The sequence below is a fragment of the Bactrocera tryoni genome, chromosome 5 (genome assembly GCF_016617805.1).
Source record: "Bactrocera tryoni isolate S06 chromosome 5, CSIRO_BtryS06_freeze2, whole genome shotgun sequence".
Lineage (NCBI taxonomy): Eukaryota > Metazoa > Arthropoda > Insecta > Diptera > Tephritidae > Bactrocera > Bactrocera tryoni.
This window is the reverse complement of record NC_052503.1, coordinates 23,212,611-23,237,922: the sequence shown is the minus strand read 5'-3', so window position 1 is coordinate 23,237,922 and position 25,312 is coordinate 23,212,611. Positions and strand designations below refer to the sequence as shown.

The window sequence follows — 25,312 nt, the reverse complement described above, 5'->3', positions numbered from 1 at the left end:
TGTATTGACCGATGTCGGTTATTCTCTATATTGGTTTTAGTATTGCTATTGTTGTTGTTGCTTCTGTTGTGCGCTTGCTGTCTTCATTCTGTAACTACTTGAATTGCATTGCAGCATAGAAGCGAGAAATGTAATAAAGTAAAACAATTACGCAATTGCACTAAAGTCAACAATAACAACAAAAACAATCATAATAGAGAAAGAATAACGAAAAATAAGACGAAACACTAACTTCGACAATATACCCTGCACAAATAAAAAATGTCTATACAAGAACTTCATTTTAATCGGTTAGTTTGTATGACAGCTATATGCTATAGTGATCCGATCTGAACGATATCTTCAGAGATAGTGGCGTTTTCTTTGGAAATAATCTATACAGAATTTCGTGGAGATATCTCCTCAAATAAAAAAGTTTTCCATACAAGAATTGAATTTTGATCGCTCAGTTTGTATGACAGCTATATGCTATAGTGATCCGATCTGAACGATAACTTCGGACATAGTAGCGTTGTCTTCGAGAATAATCTGTACAAAATTTCGTTAACATATTTAGTCAAATAAGAAAGTTTTCTATATAATTACTTGGATGGCGGTTCTGACTAAAAAAGCAGTTTCTTTGGGAGAAAAGGATGACTACAAATTTTCAGATCGATGTCTCAAAAACTGAGTGAGTAATTATCATATATATAGAGTGACAAACGGGGAAAAGCAAAGTCCTCAGCTCGAAACGCTGTTTCATTATATATACATATATATAGTACTTTAAAAGGCCTCCGACATTACCTTCGGCGTGTTACAAACTTCGTGTCAAACTTAGTACACCCCGTTGAGGGTATAACAAACGAAGCAACAGTGCAATGAATTGTAAAATTCTTAATACAACAATAGTGAATTGTGTAAATTGCGCAGTGAAGGCCAAATGAGCATAAGCCAGCGCGTCCGAATGCCCTGGGAGGAGTGGCAAGTGATGTCCGCGTGTACATGTCAATGGACGCTGACGTCTGAAGTAGTCAATAACTTGTCGGTGAAGCATTTCAATCTATTTACAAGTGCAATGCGCTGAATACAGACGTTTATATTTTTTATTTTATTTCACTTATTGCAATAAGAAATGTCTTTGCTGGTTCTATTGGAAGCAGTTAATGGTCTGCTATGTACTTTACTAAATAAATGACATCTTTAGAATGTAATCTTTGTAATGTTTTATGTCTCTTGCATTACATAATATCGCTTTTCCCGTTCTCACCCGAATCCGAAGTCAATAAATGAGGTACCATTTTGAAGTTATGATTCAGCTGCAAACAAATTTTAAATTTATATTGAACTTTGAAACAAATTTGCGACTCTTATTTATTAAATTCATGTTCGGTCAATCAATGATTTACAGCAGCATGAGGCAGCAGGTACGCGATTAAATTCTTTGTGAAATTCGTTAAATCTGCGAGATATCAGAGACATTTGATATGATCAAGCAGGCTTACCCAGATGTTGCTTTAGAAAGAAGGGGTGTGTTTCGGTGGCACCAGGCCTTTTTGGAGGGCCAGGAAGAGGTAGCTGATGAAGGCCGTGCTGGGAGACCTGTGACTTCGACAAACACCGTCAATGTGACTCGTATGCGCAAAGTTTTGACCTCAGACCGTCGACTAGGTACTCGTTTAATTGCCTAGATCTGAAATTTATCAAAATCTGTGGTTCATGACATTGTGATGGAGCACTTGAACATGCGCAAGATGTGAGCGAAGATGGTCGCAAAGAAAATTTGAAGATCTGTGAAAGTGACCCCCAATTTTTGAGTATTGTAATCACAGGTGACGAGTCAGCCCAGAGCCTCCCCGGACTTTTTTGGATTTCAAGGCAAACGTTGTTGTTAGTGATGCTGGTTCCAAGATAGGCGAAATTGTCTACGACTTCGAATTTATTATTGTGAACAGTGACGTGGGAGCCTAGTTCCTTCGCTTCCTTATACATACTGCAGAAAGCAGTACTAACGGCACGGTTGTTGAGGGCAATAATATCAATGTCATCAACGTATGTTAGTAGCTGTACACTCTTATGGAAGGTAGTACCCTTTCTATTTACTTCTGCAGCTTGAGTAGATTGAGTTTGGTATCAAACGGCTCGGAGAGGTCCTTCCCGAGGAGCTTTTGGTATTGCAGTTTACACAGCCGTATTAGTTTTGCGGCTAGGCCACTCCTTTTCATGCTGTCGGTCGTCTTTTTAAGGAGACTTTTCTAAGGTTTGGCGCATGGTTAATATCTGGTCAATTGTTGATTTTCCAGGTCTGAAGCCACACTGATAAGGTCCAAACAGTTTGTTGGCCGTGGCACAATACGCTCGATAGAACGTTATTTGCGATGTTGAGGAGGCTCAACCCTCAATAGATGGCGCTGATTGTGAGGTCTCCCTTTTTGTCGATTGGGCAGAGCCTTTTTGTGAATTCCAATAGTCAGGCATGATGACATCTCAAAGAGTAGTAGCAGCTATCCCATCAAATTCTGAGTACTTTAAAATCCTAATTGCTTAATTGCTGTACATTTGAATACCAAACAGTGAAAACCATTTTAAAAGATCATTTGCGCCTAAGAAAAGTGAAAGCACGATTGGTTCCGACTACCACGATGTCACGAAACATATTATTACTGGCGATGAGTCTTGGATCTATGCTTACGACCCGACAACATATGCTTACGACCCGATAACAGACGATCAATCGGCCGAAAGTTACAGAATGAAGACGGCAAAGGTTTTCTGCCTTGAAAACCACATCAAAGCATGTCAAAAATCATAGATATGTTGACAATTTTCTTCGATTATCGAGGAGTGGTGCACTGCGAATTCCTTCCGACCGGCCAAACTGTCAACAAGGAATACTATTTGAATGTTATGCGTGGTATGCGCGAAGCTATTCGTATAAGAAGGCCGATTCTTAGTGGTATGTCGTTAAATTTCCAACCAATATCGTGCCACAACCTCCGATTTTATTATAGTTTCTGTATAGCCGTTGTTAACGGTTTTTTTTAGTTTTTAGAGCTCAATAAATCATCTCTGCATTCATTTGATCCATATTTCTCTTCTCTAAAAGCTTCAATATTTTCTTCTATTATTTATTTTTCTGAAGTGATCTTCTCTTTGTCTCAGATTTTCAGTTCTTTACATTCCAGTGTACCAAACGGAGTTCCTAAAGATCTCTTTCAATTGATTTGATTAAGTTTAAGAGTATTGCAAAAACAAAGCTAATAATTTAGTGAATTACGATTCGTCGAATAAACTTCTTATAGACACTACCGTGCTGCAGAGGAAAGGTACAAATATTTTAATGACACATTAAGCAATAGAAGACGTATTTACACCAATACAAACCCTAAATTACCAAGGAAAAGTAAAAGAGAGAAAATTATTGAAAACTTCCACGAACTCTATTATCTAATTAAATACTTAACGAGCGGACATTTTTATGACCATATACAGCAAACACACTAGGGGCACTGCTAACAAAATACACAAAATACAATGTAAGTACAATATTGTTTTAACTGACTGCTACGCCTGCGCAGTGTACATATTTACTCAAACACATTTTTACACACAAACAAATGTTTATATGTTTGTTTGTGCAGCTAAAAGCCAATATTGCGCGCCCAAACCAACTTTGGTGCGACCATCCGGTCTTTGTTTGCACTGCAAAAGGGGCTTAGCGGCCCAAGTAACTAGCGCCTAAAACAAAGGCTGGCCCAACAAGCAGCGGCCAAGTCACTTTGCCACATTGGTCACAATGTCAGTGGCAATGTTGAAGACACATACTGCACATGCATACACACTAACATGTATATATGGTATGTATGTATAGTTGAGCGGCACAGCGAATCGCTGGGCAGCGGTTGCCTCGAGCGGACACGTATCCGTAAAACTTTTGTCTTGTGTCTCTTATTTTTAGATTCTAATTCTGAAAATGTTTTAAGTGGAAAATTTGCTGCACTGCATGTTAAATGCAACATGGCTCGCTATAGCTAGTGGAGTTGCGGTTGCAAGTGCGCATGCGCACAACACAAACTTGAAAAGCACACACTTGGTCATTTCGACGCGCTCGTGAGTTGCGTGCGTCGCCGTTCAACTAATGTGGCGGCGCAACAAATCGCTCCTATGCGCACGTACAATGTAGGCAGCGAACAGCTGAGGCATGATTTTGTGCAGAGCAAGGCCTGTATATACGCGAACTATACCCTCATTTTTTGAGATATCGATCTGAAATTTTGCAAGCGTTTTTTTCTCTTTAAGCAGTGGCTAATTTGTTGGAACCGCCGATATCGGACCACTATAGCATATAGCTGTCATACAAACTGAATGATCAAAATCGAGTTCTTATATGGAAAACTTTTTTATTTGGCAAAATATATTCAAGAAATTTGGCATGGATGAATGTTCAAGGCAACGGTACAATCTCCGAATAAATAGTCGATATCGGATGACTATAGCATATAGCTATCATACAAACTGAACGATCAAAATTACGTTCTTATATGGAAAACTTTTTTGTTTGTTAAGATATGTTCTCGAAATTTGGAATGGATTATTCTCGAGGCGAACACTATAGTCTCCAAGAGAATTGTTCAGATCGGATCACTATAACGTATAGTTGCCATACAAACTGACCGATAAAAATCAAATTATTTTTAATTTTGAAGGGTATTATAGCTTTGATGCAACTTCGGTGCAGCTTCTATTGTTTTTTTATTGTAATAATTGTTTGTGTGGTTTATCTTTTTCATTGTTGTTGCGCGCGGCGTGCAGTGGACGCACGATCGGTGCACTTTAAACTACCAATATGTATATGTATATGTATGTGTGAGCATATATACATACATATATCGTAGATACATCTATTCCCCTCTCTCTCTTTCTCTCCCTCTCTTCGCCACGCTCTGCCTGTCATTTGTCAGCTATGCCACTAATTCTAGCTATTCGTTCTGCTTTCAACATTGTTCCTGCAACAACGAGCCACTTGGAATTCTTCGCTTCTCTTTGTATGCTTTCATGTAAGCACATACATATGTATATACATACATAAAAACGTTTATATATGTGCACACATACGTAAAAACATATGTTAAAACCATATACAATTTTTTTCTTCAACCAACATGCACATATACATATGCCTCTGTGTGTTTGTGTACAGCGAGAGAAAAAAAACTACATTCAACTTGGGTAGGGTCTTTAGCTTCAAGTGCTATTGCACTTAACCACGACGCGCTGAAAAACTTGTTTCTTCCAATTCGGTGCTGGTGTTGGTGTCGGTGTCGCTGTCGCTGTTGATGTCGTTGTCTTTTGGCCCCACTGCTGGTGCAACGAGTAGTTGTTCTGCATGTGCCCCCTACCACCTCTGTCCACTTTTAGGCGTTCGAACTTCCGCCGCAGCTACGACGACGAACACGTGTTGTTACTATTTTTTGTTGTTGTATCTGTTACTTCTTATTTGCTATTGTTGTTGTGATTTTTCGTTGCGTTTGTTGTTTTTATTGTTTTTATTATAGTTGTTATTATTTTTAATGTTGTTGTTGTTTTTATTATTGTTGTTGTAATTTTTAATGTTGTTGTTTTCCTTTTATTTTTTAGTATTGTAAATTTTTTTGTTTTTATGATTCCTTATTGTTGTTGTTATTATTATTTTCTTGTTGTTGTTGTTATTGTCATCGCATCGCGTTGGCATTTTTCCGTTAAGCACACACACTGTTGTTGTTGTTATTGCAGCTAGCGTATCTACTGCTTGCACACTGCTAAGCCGCTGTTATTGTAGTTGTTGTTGCAGTGCTTGTTGTTATTTAACAATAATTTAGCATTGTGGCAGCGACAATGTTGTTATCTCGTCGCCGGCGTTGTTATGCCGTTTTCAACTTCTTTTCTTTTTTTCGTTTTACACGAATACTTTTAGCTCACACTGTGCGCTCATGCAACAATTATTTTAAACGAAGAAAAAACGCTGAGGAAAAGAAGTTAAAAATCAGCAAAAGTAAATTGCATCTTACTGGCAGAATGAAACTGAAATTGCCAGCAGATTGCGCTTGCGCAATGCCCAATTGCAACAACAAAAAGGAAAAATAGCAAATTGCTGCGTTTAACTGCTGGCGGTGAGCGATGAAAACAAAATTAATTTGTATTGTTTTTGTTGTATTTATTGTTTCTTTAGTCTTTTAAATTGCCATTTATAGCTTTTCGATAATTAACCGATAATTGAGGACAGACTGAGCGCTGGCATTTGTTTGTCCATAACTTATTTAAGGTTCTCTGATGGTTTTTTTTTTGCCTTCTCCTTTCAGCTTCCTTTCATTAATTTTCATTAATATGTCCGTTCTACTTGCTCTTTGTCCTATAAATATTACTATTTTTAACAAAATTAGTTTTCGGAAGGCTTCCCTTTTGAAGAGTTTTTTGTTTCTTTGTTGTTCAAAGTTTTCCCTCTTAAAGTCAAAACATATGCTCAGAGCTGGATCTCAGACAACCCGGCATACTGCAGTAGCATCCAGGTGGAACTCTTTGCAGTTGGGAAAGTGGCCAAGTTAGCTAACAACGCTGGAAACAACATACAAGTAAAAAGATAATAACAGCGACATACAGGCGGCAATTAAGGCTATAATCTCACATCGGATTATGTCAGAGAGTGTCTTTAGAAACTAGGAGGCAGTAGCTGTAGTGGCTGCCGGAAAGCGACTGCATATATATTGGGTTACAGACCATAAAGGTATTCCAGAAAACTGGAACGACATAAGAGAAACGATGGAACACCTCCTATAGCTATATCCAGCACCATCTAGAACTGAACCACCATCTGATTTTTGGAGAAATCTTGTCGAAAATAGTGAAGTAATCTATTATAGTTCTAATAATTTTTCAAAGAAATTTATAACGACACTTATGAGTGGCGAGTTTTAATCGTCTGATAACTTCTTTTGTATTCTCTGATCTATACAATAGGAAATGTTCTATTATTTATTTTCCTAACGTCTTGTATAGTTACCATAAAAATCCTTGAGATTATCTTCAGACTAAGTCCGATGTGACTTAAACATATTATTCACACTAATGCCTTTGAAATTTTTGTGATTTAACCACTAATATGCCGTCTGATCAAATTTGATCCGGACTCTTGCATATAAAGTCCGATGATTTTTAAATATATTCAATCAAATAACTTTGAAATTTATATGATTTCACCTCTTTGACATCTGCTCAAATTTGATCCGGACTGTTCCATTTAAAGTCCAATGATTTTTAAACATATTATTCAATCAAATAACTTTGAAATTTTTATGATTTTATTCAAATTTGATCCGTATAGTTCGAGCAAAACTAGGCTACCTTGATGCTTTAATCGGAGACGATCTATAAAAGACCATGATTTTGTTATCATTTTATTTATGGTTAAACAAACCTATTATAATTAAAGGATTTGAAAATTAACTTGTTTCTTTAATATTAGAAGCTCCCGATATATCTTTTCCACGAATAAGAAATACAAGATTCTGATTCTTTGATTATCATCTGTCAATTAGTGTGTGTTTGGCAGCTGGCAATTTTTTCCATGGAAAAAAGCTGAAAAACGACTTTACTTGAAATTGTATGTTTCTAATGGAACCACGGCTAAATCGTTGAAAATGTTGCCGAAGTTTTATGAGGAATCCGCTTTATTACAAACACAAGTATTTGTGTGGTCCATTCAGAGAAAGTCGTACATTTAACGATAACTTTCCGAGTCGTTCATCCACCTCTGTTAATGACGATAATATCGAAAAAGTTATATGAACAGTGATTGAAAATCGTTGTGTTGACATCAGAAAGATAGCAGAGGATCTCAACATCTCTGTTGCATATATTGGTTAATATTTCGGTTAGCATTTTGGTTAACGTTTTGGTTAACTTTTTGGTTAATGTTTTGGGTATGAACCGAACCACTAAATCCTTAAATTTAAATAAAGAACAAGCGATACAGCGGCATGGAAAGTGATTTTTTGTAATCGAAAAGCTTAGGCATAGACTTGACGGAACACTGATCTGCGTGTAGATCGCTTACATGCCAGGATGATCGCATTGCAGCTACCACTTAAAGCCGAAAGACTGACTTTTATGGGGTAGCGAAAGAAACCAATGGTATGAGAACATTAATGACTCTCTTCCCAAGCGGCGAATGGCAAGTAATGCGAGTATTATTGTCATGTGGAGCCACGAACTATAAAAAAATTGTTGGAAAGTGATGCATTATTGAGAAGTTGGTCCAAGGCATGAGTGAGATCTTTCCAATGAAGCGATATTAGTAAAATAAACCATTTTATTAATTTTTGCGTGTATAGAAGAAATCCCACATGAATCAGCCTTTACTTATATGGTATATAACAAATATATACATATGTTTGATAAAATTTCTGCAGGCCTTTATTTTTAATAATGTGGCTACAAAAGTCACTACACATGTCTTATATATGTATGTATATGTATGTATTATATATATGTAGTATAAAGCCCTTATGCATTAAATAATTACCTTTTCAACCTTTACATACTTCATTCAGTGTTTCTTATTAACTTTCAGTGGAAAAGATGGCTGTCAAGGCAGTGTTGCAATCGCGTATTCAATGTCTCACGAAAAGGACAACGAAATAAGGATGGCAGAATTGAACGCATTTATAAAAAAATATATATAAAAATATACGCAAGATGAAAACCGGTTCGCCAATACAAGTAGATAATGACATATGTATGTGCATATGTATATGTATATAATGTGATGTTTGTATGTACATACATATATTAAAGCAGTGAAACGAAAGTCAAGTGGAGTAAATGCAACAAGAAAAAAATCCGCAGACAAAGAATAGATTATAGCTATATATATGTATATATAAATATATGCATACTCACACACTATTTACTACATAATACTACCTGGAGTATACATACATGTAGAGCAAGTTGGTGCTCTTAGCAAATAGCTTATGAAGCAGATGATGAAAAGGAAGCCATCATGTGGACATTGTGCAGATTTTATATGCGAAACGCAGCAACGCTGCAGAATAAAGTATAAATACAAATTGGCTTGAGACGATTTCGTTTTCTTTTATGCATATGCTTATGTATTCATTATACTCGTACTCGGATGCCATAAGAGAGACAACACATGGAGGAAGCGATTGCGAAAGAAGGTTCAACGCACAGCTATTGAAAGTAAAAAGCATCATAACTATTCGGTATCCGATACTTGATGCGAGGCATGATAATTTTTGATTCGGTGGAAGAGTCATTGAAGAGATCAAGAGTGGCTTGGAAGTAGACAAATGAGTGGAAAGCACTTTATTGACAGATTGCGAGTGTTTTTCTTGCGATCAGGTAGGAATAATAAGTTATATATCGCTGAGAATCTAAAAAAGTATGCCATATAAGCTTTAAAAATAGGCTACCTAACAACCAAAATAGCCTATAAAAGATCATAGACGTGTTTTGAAGTATGCTTATCCAATCGACACGAGTCTTTTTTCAACGATCGACAAAATGTGTGGAATCCAATGTGAACAAAATCTCTTTCTTTCTTTTCTACAATCAAATATTCATATAATTTTGAATATATGCCGGTCCCACTAATGTCTGTATGTAGTTGTTTCAATCTCCTAATAGGTCACAAGACGATGTTGCAATATCAGTTTGCGCACAGCATCAATAGTTTCCGGAACAACAACTGATTTTGGGCGACCTTTACGAAATTCGTCTTGGAGTGACATACGACTTCGTTTAAATTCACCATGCCATCTATAAGCCCTGGTCTTTGATGAAGCTTCATGGCCCATAATTGAATTCAGTTCATCATTGCACCCTTGATGAGTTAATTCACGAAAATTGTAAAAAATAATCCCGCGAAAATGTTCGAGATTTAATTCCGTTTTTTGGCTGAGATGAATATTTTAAATTACCGCAAACAACATAAACTGCGCTCATATGTCAAAACCTTCTGAGTATGCATAACATCAAAAATGTCAAAGTTTACTATAAATTAAATCCCAAAATATAAAAGGCAACCTACGTATGTACATATGTATATGAAGAAAATATCTTTATGCATCCGTTTGAATTTCGGACTAGTGTATGTGTTAGAAAAGCTAAAGGGATTCGACTTTTAGAAAAGGATGGTAAGGTGGTACCCCTTAGGACTCAGTTTCGGAAGATGAAATAATAGGATTATAAAGAAGTATGGCATAAGAGATAGAATTCGCAGTACTCGCTGAGGATGATGAAATTTTAAATCATTATCTCTTTAAATTCCCTGTCTTCAGCCGATTGAAACGGAATATTCTCTTGGCTTCAAGTTTGCCAATCTAATCGAGATTGGACAGCTTAGTTCGGAAAAATCTATAAGTATATCATATCCTAGGAATTACTGACCGGTAATTAGGACAAGTCGTAATACACGTAAACCTAAACCAGTAAACCAAACAGTAGCATCCGCTTCCATTACAAAATTCAGAACAAATTTTTATATACTATATTATTCCTCTTTATTGGCGTAGACACAGCTTACGCGGTTATAGCCCAGTTTACAACAGCGCGACGTTCGTTCTTCCTGTGCGCTGTTTGACACCAATTGGAAGTTCTAAGTGTAGCTAGACTGGTCTTTCCAACGTAGTAGAGGTCTTTCTCTTCCTCTACTTCCCCAGCGGGTACTTCGTCGAATACTCTCAGAGCTGGATTGTTTTCATGCATACGCACGACATGACCTAGCCAGCGTAGCCGCTGCCTCTTGATTCGCTGAACTATGTCAATAACGTCGCATATCTCCTATAGCTCACCGTTCCATCGACTGCTGTATTCGCCGTTGCCAATGCGCAAAGAACCATAAATCTTGTGCAGAATCTTTCTCTCAAAGACTTTTACCGCCGACTCATTAGATGTTGGAGAAAGATGAAGCCAAGTGTAGAAGTTCACGCAAGTGAGGAATATTCTCTGATTGCCATTCACTTGAGACTGGCCAGAAACGATTTCTTTACATATGGCTCAAGCAGCTTCCGGTTATAGACCAAGTATCCACTGCGTTGCCAAAGAACATCCATTTGAAGACGAGCTAAGGTGAGAACACGAGACATCCCCTCCACAGGGGGCGTTGTAAAAAAACAAAAACACCGGCAATGAAAAGAACACAACAACCTCGTATTAGAGACCACACTTTTGATGACTCCGGACCACTACTTAGATGAAAAAGCTACTCATCAGTCATGCTATAGTTTAGATTCTATCAATCCCCGTTTGAAAAAAAAAATTTCACATTCTTCCAAAAGTTTTCTTTCTGTTTTGGTAAGACGGTGGATTCATCGTCAGATAACAATTTCCCATACCTAACGCTCAAAAATCTGAAAACCTTACCGAATCTCTAATTCTTAAAATCTGAAAATATATTCCGTGGTTTCCGTTGAATCGCGATCTCTACTCCAATTCTTATACCACCACTCCACGAAGGAGGAAACACACCCTGCCAACTTTTTTTTGAAAAAAGATACCTACTCGTACAAAAACCTGCCAACTGATAGAAACAGCACAACACAGCAAGACGGACACTGTGTAGAACGCCACAAAGAACTCGGTGAGGCCGAGAGTGATGCGCGCCAACCGACTGATTGAATTGGTAACCACAAAAATGGACGCATCTACGCTGCGCTATTTTTAAGTAAGAAAATAAAAGCGGAACGCAACACAAAACACAAAAAACTTTAGAACATTTTCAAACGAAAACAACAACAACAACTAGAATATAACAAAAACAAACAGAAAACATTAAGCGCTAAGAAGCACCCATAATGAACGCGCATGTGAAGAGCAAAGCAACAAAAAGCGGTGGAATGAGCAGCGGACAGAGCAAATGCCGCCAACAACAACAATAGCAATAACAACAACAGCCTGCACGAAACGGACAAAGTCATGTTGTTGAACTGAAGAATCATTTGGAGCAAAGCAACGGCGATAAATAAGCGAACGTGAGGTGGAAGATTTATTATACATACAAAACGCTATATATATACATATGTACATATGTAAGTGTATATAGTTGTATGTGTGTATGCAAAAGTGATTAGTTAACTTTTCAAATGTTACCGGCAAAAGTCGACCTTGAATCATTGAAGCTACACCGCATACTTATTGAGTGGCATCTATGGGCTTTTGGCAAAATTTGACGTGGGTCTTCTTCTTTTTTTCCGACAGCTAATGGTTATAACTGCTGATTAGTAATTGGGTATCGCCATAATTTGTACATTCATAATAATAGATCTAACACTAGTCGCTGATATTGATCATATACTGCGTCTTCTACATAGCTATACGAGTATGTATGTGTGTTTGTTTGTCTGTTTGTAATGGCGATGCTAAGCTTTATTTATATTATATGTACAGCCATTTCGCACAGCACTCATCTTCACCACATTTACTGCAATCGAATTAATGATCACCTGCCCGACAGCTGTGCCTTTACAGTGTGCGACAGATGATTACATAGTTCATTTGTAAGTCAGAACAATTTTTTTGTATTTTTTTTTTTTGAAGTGGCAGTATATTTACAATATTAAATAAGAAAATCTGCATTTACTATATTTATACTCTCGCAACAAAGTTGCTAAGGAGAGTATTATAGTTTTGTTCACATAACGGTTGTTTGCAAGTCCTAAAACTAAAAGAGTCAGATATAGGGTTATATATACCAAAGTGATCAGGGTGACGAGTAGAGTCGAAATCCGGATGTCTGTCTGTCCGTCCGTCTGTCCGTCCGTCCGTGCAAGCTGTAACTTGAGTAAAAATTGAGATATCATGATGAAACTTGGTACACGTATTCCTTGGCTCCATAAGAAGGTTAAGTTCGAAGATGGGCAAAATCGGCTCACTGCCACGCCCACAAAATGGCGGAAACCGAAAACCTATAAAGTGTCATAACTAAGCCTTAAATAAAGATATTAAATTGAAATTTTGCAGAAAGGATCGCATTAGGGAGAGGCATATTTGGACGAAATCTTTTTGCCCCCTACTACGTTTTTTGTACATATCTCGGAAACTACTATAGTTATGTCAACCAAACTCTACAGAGTCGTTTCCTTCAGGCATTTCCATATACAGTTCAAAAATGAAAGAAATCGGATAATAACCACGCCCACCTCCCATACAAAGGTTATGTTGAAAATCACTAAAAGGGCGTTAACCGACTAACAAAAAACGTCAGAAACACTAAATTTTACGGAAGAAATGGCAGAAGGAAGCTGCACCCAGGTTTTTTTTTAAAATTGAAAATGGGCGTGGCCTCGCCCACTTATGGACCAAAAACTATATCTCAGGAACTGCTAGTCTAATTAATTTTACAGCAAAATAAAAAATATGTAAATGACGGATAATGAAATCTCGATTATCACTTTATCATGCGAGAGTATAAAATGTTCGGTGACACCCGAACTTAGCCCTTCCTTACTTGTTTTTTATATAATTCAATAGGCCGTGCTTCATTTGAAAAATTTTGGATTCTCTTGATTCCGTAGTCACTCTTCAAGTGGACCTGCAAAAAATGGTGTCTGATGATGGATAAGACTTTTCTGTTTAAAATTATCTCAAAATTATCCAAAAACAAAAAAAAAGTGTTATTACTTAAGACGAAAGCCGGTAATTATCGAAGGACTAGTCAAAATTTTGATTTCCAACAAAAGGATGGACTCCCAGGAAAAGTAATTATTTTTTTTAAATCAACTTTTGTGAAAAAATTACATTCAAAGTGGCTTAAATAATTATTATCAAAAATCTTATTCTTTCGATAATTCCATAACAAATATGTCTAAGAAGATCGTCTAAAATTTTCAAGCCGATCGAGTCCGCTGTTTCGAAGGCTTTTCCTCCCAACTCTGAAAACGGTATTTCCAAAAAAAGCGTTTAAAATTGTAGAAGCCGATTACACGAGTGAAAAATTTCTTGAAAATACACTCTTACCTACGAAGCTATTTGCCGGATCAACTTCAAATCTTCAGGGAATATTTTCAAATATACAAGTATGTACGTAACCTAATAACTACCTACTTTTTCTGGAAAAGAAAGTTCAAAAACTGATAGAATTTTTTCAAATATGTCAACTCAGTTTGGATAAAATTTGATCCCCAGCTGGACACTGGGTCAGTATTTACGAGTACATCGATTTATTGGTGCTTAATACCGACTTTTAGAACATACTATTACCGAATTTCTAGAAACTTCGAGACAACATCAAATTTCTAAAGCGATCTGCAGGCGTTATAGTATTGAGTCGTTATCGATAACAGAATAAAAGTCTTCAGACAAATAGAATTATGATTAAAGTGCGATACTATCCCAAAAATGAACAGTTCAGGCATACATACATACATAGTTTCTGATAGTACAACAGCCTTTCATAAATAAATAAATTTGTAGCTAAGTCAATTTCGCTCATTGTATATAGTAAATGATGTATCCATAAAAACAATTGGTAATATCCAACTGTATACATTAACGAATCAATGACGTCGAGCTCATAAATGCCCTGCAGTGAGAAACTGAACTTGTGGAACAGTTTTATGTGTTTATTTACGTGTAATTTTTCTTAAGTTTTTAAATATATTATAATGACTTTTCTACGTTTAGTTTGAAAAAAAATAGTTTTTGAAATTTTAAGAAATTTTTAAAGAAAGATAGTAAAATCGCTTTTTATTTACAAAAAATAAATATGAAATAAAATAAGTATATATTAGGTTAGGTGAGGTTATACTGCCCGCCTGTTACGCTATACATAAACCTGCTGGTCCTTAATAAAGCCAGATGGAGGTTCTGTTTAATTTGAGGTTAAGTATTCGTCAAACATGACGTCACCGCTTTTTGTCAACATTAAGAGTTTGTCTAAGTTGATACTTCGTCCAGTCCTTTAAACTGCGAAGCTCCTTGAGATTTAAGACGAATTTTAGATAGTGCTGGACAGAGACATTAAAAGTGTTCCCACGTCTCTCTCATGCCTACTTCTCTGCACTTTCTGCATGTATCTTTATTACTTATGCCCATCCGGCTTGAATGTGATGCCAGTAAGCCAACAACTTCCCGGCAGTCCTTTTAAGATCGTGTGAGTATTACAAGAGTTTTCTCACGGGAGTCTTGCGCATGATCTTGGCGACACAGCATGTATTTAAGTCATTCCGTCTCGCTCTGATCCGTCTGACAGCCCTTTCGGAGATTTCATTGTACAAGGTGCGTTCCAAAGTAAACAGGACTTTTTGAATCTAGCGCCCCCCTGGTGGCGCCATCAATATGTCGGCTGGTGCATTAGAATCTGCTATCTTTATCGATTGTCCGATGAGAATTTCATGACTTTTCATTTCATCGATTGAAAGTGAAGTTATTGCGTTTTAAGTGTCAGTATGTGCGAAAATGAGCTTCGAACAAAGAGCCAAAATTAAATTTAGTTTTAAAATTGGTAAAACTTTTACCGAAACGTTTCAATTGATAAAAAGTTCATGGCGAGAATTACCTATCCCGTAGCAGAGTGCACAAGTGGTTTCAACGTTTTCAAAGTGGTCTTGAGGTCGTGAGGACATAAATGATGATCAACATGTGAGCCAATCAAAATCCGTGATCACCGGAAATTCCATCGAAACTGTCCGTGAATTCATCAAAAATCAGTCAAAATCATCATTGAAATTCATGGAAATGGAGTTGAACATCTCCAAAACATCGATTTATCGCATTTTGACCGAACATTTGGGCTTACGAAAGGTGTGTGCACGGTTTGTGCCGCACAAATTGACTGACGACCAAAAATTGCTCAGAATCCAACATTCGATCGACTTTTGTGACCGATTATTTGACAATAATCACTTTTTAACCATTAACCACTCCACGTATTCACCTGATATGGCACCGTGCGGCTTCTTCCTTTTCGGAAAAATTCATTTGCCCATGAAAGGAAAGCCTTATGCAGACGTAGAGGCCGCCGGCATACTGGCGGGCATACCGGCCAACGAGCTAAAACTCTCGTTTGACATGCTTTGAACCGTGCGAAAAACTGCATTGAAGCAGAAGGAGATTATTTTGAATAAAATAAATTGGTTTTGCCGAAAAAGCCATGTGACCTTCTTTTAAGTTCTGTTTACTTTGAAAGGATCGTTCCTTGTAGTCCCTAAGTTTTTGTGATATCCAACTGAAATTTTGCATACTTTTTTACTCCCCAAGAAGCCCAGAAGCGTATAGCTGTCATGCAAACTTATCGAACAAAATCAAGGCTTTCTTGTATGGAACACTTTTTTGATTGAGGAGATATCTTCACGAAATTTTACATAGAATATTTTCCAAGGCAACTCTAAAATCTCTGAACAAATTTTTGAAATCAGACCATTATAGGAACAAAATCCGTACAATCAGAACGATCAAAATCAAGATAATAATATTTGTATACTCTTTTGAGCTCTAAGAAATAAACCTGTGAAGGATATGAAAGCTTCGATGCCGCCGAAATTTGTTTTTTTGTGTGCTTTTTTTTGTTTGTAAAACTGTCTGCACCTAATTTGAATCTGTTTAAGAATCCTCTTTTACTAAAATTCTACCCTCGCCGCTCTGATCTTCTTCAACATTTAATAATTCATCAAAAATGTTAAAAAAAAATTTCAAAAAATTAAAAGAAAATTTAGTGTGGTAAACCTGCAGCCTCCACAGGAATGCCTGCTGCTCTACGCATGTCATAAAAGCTTCGCGCGCACACACATACATACACACAACTTATAAATAAATATCTAGACAGCAACTTGTTTCCACATGCAACGCAATCGCCTTGTGAGCCTGTTTTTCATTTCTTTTTTAGCATTTTTTCACTTTTTTTTACTTCGAAAATGCAGCTGCTTGCAATCAGTGCGCTTCACTATTATTTAGCTGTGCATACAGCGGCTTATAGTATATACTGTTATATGGTGCACATGTGTTGCGTCGAAGCTTTTACGATGCCTCGCAGCCAGCATGTGTACACGCTTGATGAAAATGAAAAACATGAAATTATTCTTTTTCTACATATTGCATTATCATAATATTTAGTCTTTGAGCGGTGTGCTGATGCATTTGTTTCTGGCATCACCTACGAACTGCACTGCCACTACTTCTGCGAGGCAAATTTATGTACTCGTATTTATATTATGTGTTTTTGTGTGTATGTATGTGTGAGTGTGAGTGCGTGTGTGTTTTAATATTAAGCAATAGTAAGTCTTCGGAAGTCAGAAATCTCGGGAAAACACTCGCAGTCGAGACAATATTTTGCGTTGGCGTACTAAATGATGTATCGCAGGAGAGCTGGATTGCGAATGTGCACACACACATACACTTATACATATGTAGATATGTATAGACATGCAGTTTTGTAGTACAAAGCGATTTATAGCAGTAAATTCGCACCTGTGTATTTGTAAACAAACACATAAATGTGGTACAAGTAGATATATTTATAAGCATGCAACACACAAACACATACATACATACACACATATACATATATCGAGTATTTTTGTAGAATGTAGAACGCCATTACGCCTGATGTCATCGAAATCAAGCAGACATACATCTTACATACAATCACACACACACAGTCACTTAACCATCACGTAAGCGACTTTTGAGCGGATGCGTCTCGTTTCGCCGACCGGCGACTTTCATTTTCATAGTCTATTACAAAATAATGCATTTTCCTACTTTTATGTGCATTCCTTCAGTTAATATGCAACTTGTTATGTTTATTATTATTTGTTTTTTCTTTAATTTGTTTACTATAGTTGTTGCAAAAAGTAATAAAAAATCTAAAAAAATGTAGCTTTGGCTATGCTTGGTGATAAACACACACAAATATTTTTGATTTTGGCATTTATATGCTTTTTTCAACACATCACTTTCGACATTCGTCTGCCAGTTCTGGTTTATTAATGAATTGGTGGTCGCTCAGCCGTGGCGATAGCATTTTTGGCGCCAAACCGCCCACTGAAAAATATGAAAATTCCGAAAATTAAGTAATAAAGTATATTTTATAGAGCTTTTCCTATGGAAGAGTTAAGAAATTTGGCTCAAAAAAATACTAAATCGTTATATATTATTGCAGAAAGGTAATTAGTGGATTATTTCGGAAACTTGAGTAAATTCAAGAGTGCCTTAGTGGATATACTTAGGTATATGAACGATATTTAAAAGTGCAATTTTGAAAAAAATTGTTTTCTTTCACATTTTTCATATTTCAATATACAAAATACAAATACACAATACAATTTTTTTTTTTGTCTTCTAGCGCCATCGAAGATCGTGTGTTACTCAAAAAAATTTGTTTCTACAAAAATATTACTGTTTTCAGAACTATCATTTGAGACCATATTCCTGAATTTTGTCTGACATTATCATCATCTAGGATAGGTGCATAAGTGGTTACACGGGTTCCACGGTTTCAAAAAATCGATTTTTTTATTGTTTAAACGTTTAAGCTGATCCGGGCAATAGTTATGGAGAGACCGTCCGGAAAAAATTCATTCTCGAGGTCAGCTATATAGCGGGTTTTTCAATAGCGACACTACAAAAATAGACCGATAGGGACAGGTAACGCTGCCATATTTTTCCACGCACTTTTGACATTTCTCCTCAGTAAGATTTGCCATTTCATCATGGGAAGATACACGATCCAACAACGAGTCGAAATTATTAAAATTTACTACTGAGATTCGCAGTCAGTGGTCTTAACTTTAAGTCCTTTGAGATCAACAATTGAGTGTTCAGTGGAAAATTTTGAATCCACTGGCACAATACAAAGTGTTAACGTACCAGTGAAGCAAAGAAGTGTCCGTAGTGTCGAGAAAATAGGTGCCACTAGCGCAGCAATTGAGGAAAACCTAAATCAGTCTCTCACAAGTCGTTCTCAAGCATTGGACATCTCTGTGATGTCGTTGGGGCAAATTTTGTGAAAAGATTTGAAAAACCATCTTTAGCGATGAGGCTCATTTCTGGCTGAAAGGCTTTGGCAGTAAGCAAAATATGCGTTACTGGTCCAAAAATTACGGTTTGGTGCGGTTTACAGGCCGGCGGCGTCATTAGGCCGTACTTAATCCATGCTGATCAATAGCGACACATTACTGTGAATGAGAATCGCTCAATGATAACCAAATATTTTTGGCCCGAATTGGATGACATGGACTTGGACAGTATCTGGTTCGAACAAGACGGCGCCACAAGAGAAATAATTTTCAAATTTTTTAACGAATTATTATTTTTTAATTACAACTATTAAAAGCAAAAGTAATTTTTACAAAAATTTGCATTTTTTTGTCTTTGCTAAAAAATAGTTTTTACATTTTTTCCTTCGTATATCCAGTTTATGGCCTATTATTTCTGTTTACTTCAGATGATCCTATAAGAAGTATTGCTGTCAATGCAGACCCACCTTTTTTCCGAGGTACTGCCGGAAATGACGTCGGCATAGTCAAGTTTTAAATATTTTTCTTTGAAAATTTCACAAAATCTTTGTGAAAGATTTATCTTTAGAATTGATCATAATTGATCAGAAAGTTTAGCCTCCACAACGGAACATGAAATCGGGGGCTAAATTTGTAAGTTTGCTTGTTCATTTTACAGAACTGTCGATATCGGATCACTATCGGTTCTAGTGTCATACAATCTGAACAATTAAAAACCAAAAAAGTTTTTCTATAGAAACTCCAGAATATTTATTCTTGTTTGCTTTCCTTTTTAATTATTTATTCTAATATTGCGAGAGAGAGAAAGAAAATCTACGCAAGTAACACTCGCGTTCTCTAAAAACTATGAAAATTTATTTTAAAATATTTTTATTAAAATAATTTTTTTTCTTTAACCTGGGATGCTTGTGTGATATAACCCATATTACATGGATCTTCTAATAATAATCTGTGGATCACTTTGAAAAAGTCTAAAATCCACTTAAAGTCTTAGCACAGTCGAGTGAATTCGCATCTGTTTTGGTTTTTCGAGTAATAATATTCGATATTAAATCAGTAAAAAATAAAAGAAACAAATTTTAGTAAACAAAAAAAGCAGCAATCGCCAGAAAAGGCTTGAGAAAGGGTATGGTAAACACCAAACAAACAATGCGACTTTCGATTTCACAATAACACAATACAAAATTAATACAGATCACAATACAATATCAAGCCGTTCCAACACAAAATTGGATTTTTAAACTTTTTATGTTTTTATAACCGTTTTACAACGCGAAATCGACTTTCGTTTAATTAGTATTGCATAATTTTGGCCGAGTTATTGCCATAAACATTAGCACAAGTGTATACAAAGTATGGACACATGTTTGTATGTATGTACATATGTACCTACCTGATTTAAATATCGCACATACGGTCTGCGTTGGTTTTCAATAATTTTTGACGTTTCTGGTATGCGATTGGAAACTCGTTCGCTTGGCTAAATCATACACATACACACGCAGCCGGCATTTTTTTAATTTGCATACTTTTTTCTACACACACACACACGGCGATTTTGTTTTTTCACTTTGTTTTTATTTTTGTTGTTGGCATACGTGTTGTTTTTTAAGCTGTTTTGCGCTGGGCCGTTTATCTCTTTATTCGCTCACCTCTCGTGGTTTCTTTTAAATTAACTGCCAATTCTTGGAAATGTGAGACACAACGACCAGAAACTGAGGGGTGAGTGGACGCCAAAAACTTTTGTTTTAAATTTCTGCCTTTGAATTTTCGCTTTTGTATTTTATTTTAGTTTTTAGGTTTTTGATTTTTTGTATTTTATTTAAATTTTAAGGTTTTTTGAAATATTTTTTAATTTGTTGATTTTATTTTTTGTTTCTTTATGCTTGTATTTTTTTTGCTTTTTAATTTTTTTTTAACTTTGTTATTGGTTTTTTTTTATTTATTTATACTTGAATTTTCTTTCACTTAAAAATATTAAATTTATTATTTTTTTCTTTAATAATTTGTTCACTTTGCGTTGTTCGACAAGATTTGTCGCAAATTACCGCAACCACAATTGCTGCCGCTGCCAATTTGTGTTTATACTGTTTAAACCACAACACTGATCTTATGAATGAAACCGGAAATTATAATTTTTTTTAATGTAATATTTTTTTTTATTATTCGCAGAAGCCAATCTTTTTTAGCGTCCACACAAAACTTCCAAGCAACAATCCGCAAAAGACTCTCGCACGACGGGCGTTTAAAAATGCCAAACGTGCCCACAAAGCGGCGGCGGCTGGTGTTCTAGTATGGCGTCTTCACTTTCGTTCTTTAACTAGAACCGGAACGCCAACAACACGACTGTCGACTAACCACTCTGTTTGCGCTTGCAACGCGTCAAGAACTTGCAGCACTTGCAACTAGATTTAGTACAAAACGCACACTACACAGAACAAAGCAAGTACTAAAGCGCACACAGACACACACAATTACATGCACACTTGTTTATATTTATATATTTAGCACAAAATAAGAATGCGCCTTCTTCGTGCTGGCAAACACATAAAAGAAGATGACACTCGCACGTAATTTGTGATTTTTATTTTATTTTTTTTTTCCAACTATTTTCTGTTGTTCTAAATGTGTAAATAACAAAACACAGCTGACGGCACTTTGACAACTGCAAGTTATTGCATGTTTAAACGCGTTTCGCTATTGTTGATGCAATAATGCAATTAAAAACAAACACACAATGCTTTTCGGCAAAATTTTCGATTTGCTTTGGCTATAACGGCGCGCGTTTGATTCGTAATTATTCAATTCGTTTGCTACTACTCGAATGAGCGAGCGATAAAGCTTTCACACAGGCGGAGAGTTCCAGCTGGTATGGCCACCGAACAACAACTGGCGCAGCAAACGGCCACTGTTGGTGCTGTCGCTAGCGCTGGCACTGCTCCGCACGACGGCGCTGCTGCAGCGGCTGTTGGCAATTGTTGTTTCTAGCTTTGGTTGTGGCCGCAGCGCCAATTGCTGGCTAGATGGCTGTTGCCTCATGCAGCCACCGGCAGCTGTTTTGGCCATTCGTTTGCCGTACGTTCGTATGGCCACCCCCGCAGCGCCACCGTCGCCCCCTTCTTTGTTGTTGTTGTCTCTACTGTTGCTTGGCACAGTGCACTGGGTGACCCGCAGCTGTGTGTGACTATAGGAAGCACTTGAAGAAACTGTTTTGTGAAACCCGTTTCCGCATACAAATTGCATTGACTAAAGACAAATTCTACGTCACGGTAAGAATTGTGTCTGCTGCGTCACTCTGTGTTGAAAGCCGAGTGTGAAAGTATCTCTGAGATATTAGTTTTACTCTCTCGACGCTTTGAATTGGTCCAATCAGAATGCTTGAAAGCAACGTGCTAAGCGCTGCTACCGTTGCTTCGGTTCTCTGTTTTGAATTTTGGTTTCCGTTCACAGTGTTGCCGAGTGGTGCTTGAAAAAAAATATATTATTTACATGACAACTTAGTTTTGTATGTAGATAAAATATACATATATATTCACAAAAAACAACTAAAAAGAATTAAATTTTCAAGCATGCTTGAACGCTACCCCAAATGAACTTTTGACATATCACTAATTTGTAGCAGGGTTCACATCGTATTTCTCAACAACATTTCATAATTAAATAAACTGAAGTTAGAACCAATAAACACAAAGTATGTGAATTCCTTCTATATAGCAAAAACACGTCTTAAAATTGCCAATTTTGTGTAGAAATTTGAATACATACACTTTTGTATCGTTCAACCCACCCTGTGTACAAAACTAGGGTTCTCTATTACAGAAAACTCTACTACCACATTCCAAAATCCACTTCCCACATTTCGTGCTGTCAAATTGACAGCCCGTTCAACGAATTTCCTGAACTCACATAATTCGTTCTTTCATTTTTCAATCGTTGAGCCGAATGTACGTGAAAATTATAACACTTCTAATTTGTTAAAAATTATTGCTTATGTATAATTATAGCATGAAATATTAATTTTATAAAGAAATAAAATGCCGAACATTATAGTGAATGGAAAATTTTTAGCACCATTTTAAAGATGTTGGCGATAAATTGTGATTTTGTAACTAACTTGAGATTTCTACAATTTTAGCACTCGGTTAAAGAAGTGGAAAGATGGTCAACGGACGCATACCGTCTGTCTTCTCGAAGACATATGTGACACCACGTCGCCCTTATGAAAAGGCACGTTTAGATCAGGAGTTGAAAATCATTGGTGAATATGGTTTGCGCAACAAGCGTGAGGTCTGGCGTGTCAAGTACGCTTTGGCTAAAATCCGTAAAGCTGCTCGTGAGCTGTTGACTCTCGATGAGAAAGACGAGAAGAGATTGTTCCAAGGTAATTTAAACCTTAATATGAGCCAACTAATTGTTTGTGATGATTTTCGCAGATTTGACACCTCTTGTCTGAAAAAAATTTTGACGATAAACTTAATTAACTGAAAACTTTTTGTTCTACTTCTAATTTTGTAAATAATAAGCAAGTCTAAATAATGTGAAATTTGTTTTGCAGGTAACGCTTTGTTGCGTCGTTTGGTACGTATTGGTGTGTTGGATGAATCCCGCATGAAGCTCGATTACGTGTTGGGTTTGAAAATTGAAGATTTCTTGGAGCGTCGCTTGCAAACTCAAGTCTTCAAATTGGGTTTGGCCAAGTCCATACATCATGCTCGCGTTCTCATCCGTCAAAGACACATTCGGTAAATATCTGCGATAGTATGCAACTGTGGATTTGAGAATTTGTACAAAATATGTTCAGTAAGACCACTTGGGAGTCGAACAGCATAGTCTGCACCGGCTCTCAACGTCTTTTCAAAATAAGTTTGCTTTACAAAAAAAAAAAACTTGTAAAAGTTTGCGCAAACTATGAAACGCGTAAGTTACAAAAACTGAACAGCTTTATATATTTCAGCATATAATTTGTGTTTGTTCGAGAATTGCAATTATTAATGGCATGTTTTTTTTCGTTCCTTCTACAGCGTTCGCAGACAAGTGGTAAACATTCCATCGTTTGTCGTGCGTTTGGACTCGCAGAAGCACATTGATTTCTCACTGAAGTCGCCCTTCGGTGGTGGCCGTCCAGGTCGCGTGAAGAGGAAGAACATGAAGAAGAACCAAGGAGGCAGCGGTGCTGCTGCTGAAGAAGAGGAAGATTAAACTATTTTTTATTAAATTACACAAATTGTGTATGACAACATTTAATAAATAATGTTTCTCTTACTTTGAAAAAAAAAAAGACTTTTGCTTTATTTCTTATATTTTATTTGGAACTTAAATACAAAATACAATTGCTTGAGCTCGGATATTCAAATGGAAATTAATGTAAAAGAAAATTTAGGGAGAAGCCACAAATTTTAAATTCAGGATGATTAAATTATTTAGTAATATTAAAAAAAGTCAATTCATAAGAATATTTCAAAACAAAAAAATTTAATTAAAAACTTCATAAAGTATTTTAGAACATTTTCTTAATCAAAAATCAAGTTCACATATTTTCTTCTAAGATATTAAATATGTATATGGTATTTAAAGTTAGAAACTCGCAAAATATTTTAGGCTGTTAGGTAGACCGGTTCTTGTAGCGGCAGAAAACAGAACTGAGGAACCGGCGTGATGACAGTCCTCCGCGTCATTATTTGGTAGCTAGAACGGACGATTTGCATTTACAAAAGTAACGAATACGTGCACATTCAATGGCGCCATCCTTCCACAAGAATGGCATCCATTAATATCGGATCATTACGTTCAGGTGTAGGTGTGGTCGACAAATAAGCTGGTTTAAAAGCTTCGGTGTTTCCCCTTGGTATGATTTTTCCTAGAGATAGCGCTAGTCCCCCTGATATTTTGCCTGAAGTATTCCTTTTCCTAGGTTGATTAGCCACCTCTTCCGATACAGGTTGGGAAGCTTTTACTTGCTTCGGTTTACGTCGAGTAGAACCAGATTTGGTTCCTTGTAGCGCTGCTATTTGGTTTTAAGTCTTTATTATTGTTGGGACTCATTGCGCTGATTTGGATTTGTAATACTTCAATAAAAAATAACTTTCAATCGTGAATATGGAATATATAATATGGAATGTTAGCGTCGTAGATATTATGTATAAAATGGCGACTGGCGTTTTTGTTGCTGTAACAACAGGAAACATTTCGGAAATAATTTCTAGGAATAATGACGAGTTGAAATTCCTTGGCCGGATAAAAATCCAAGATCTTTCCGGTTACTTAGACCCTGTCGTGCGAACGAATGTCGTCTCAGTTATCTGTGGCAAGTTACCATTAGTCAT

The 25,312-nt window shown here is 36.5% G+C and overlaps 2 protein-coding genes across 3 annotated transcripts in view; one reads left to right on the top strand and one right to left on the bottom strand.

Annotated features, from left to right (window-relative positions):
* Nucleotides 1-20,781, bottom strand: part of LOC120777954 (capon-like protein) — a 319,841-nt gene extending 299,060 nt beyond the window's left edge. For both annotated transcript variants that reach the window (XM_040109570.1, XM_040109569.1), the window contains exon 1: nucleotides 20,383-20,781. The gene's annotated coding sequence lies outside the window, so the exon portion shown is untranslated. The remainder of the gene's footprint in view (nucleotides 1-20,382) is intronic.
* A 2,086-nt stretch (nucleotides 20,782-22,867) lies between these two features.
* LOC120778622 (40S ribosomal protein S9) lies at nucleotides 22,868-24,199 on the top strand. Its single transcript, XM_040110506.1, has 4 exons — nucleotides 22,868-22,933; nucleotides 23,125-23,370; nucleotides 23,545-23,731; nucleotides 24,011-24,199. The coding sequence occupies exons 2-4, from the start codon at nucleotides 23,148-23,150 to the stop codon at nucleotides 24,186-24,188; spliced, it is 588 nt and encodes a 195-aa protein (XP_039966440.1). The 5' UTR covers nucleotides 22,868-22,933; nucleotides 23,125-23,147; the 3' UTR covers nucleotides 24,189-24,199.
* Nucleotides 24,200-25,312: the final 1,113 nt, after the last annotated feature.

Coding starts and splice junctions, on each gene's coding strand:
- LOC120778622 (XM_040110506.1), top strand. CDS start 23,148: ATGGTCAACGGACGCATACCGTCTGTCTTCTCGAAGACATATGTGACA. Junction 23,371..23,544: donor CGAGAAGAGATTGTTCCAAG/GTAATTTAAACC, acceptor TTTGTTTTGCAG/GTAACGCTTTGTTGCGTCGT. Junction 23,732..24,010: donor ATCCGTCAAAGACACATTCG/GTAAATATCTGC, acceptor TTCCTTCTACAG/CGTTCGCAGACAAGTGGTAA.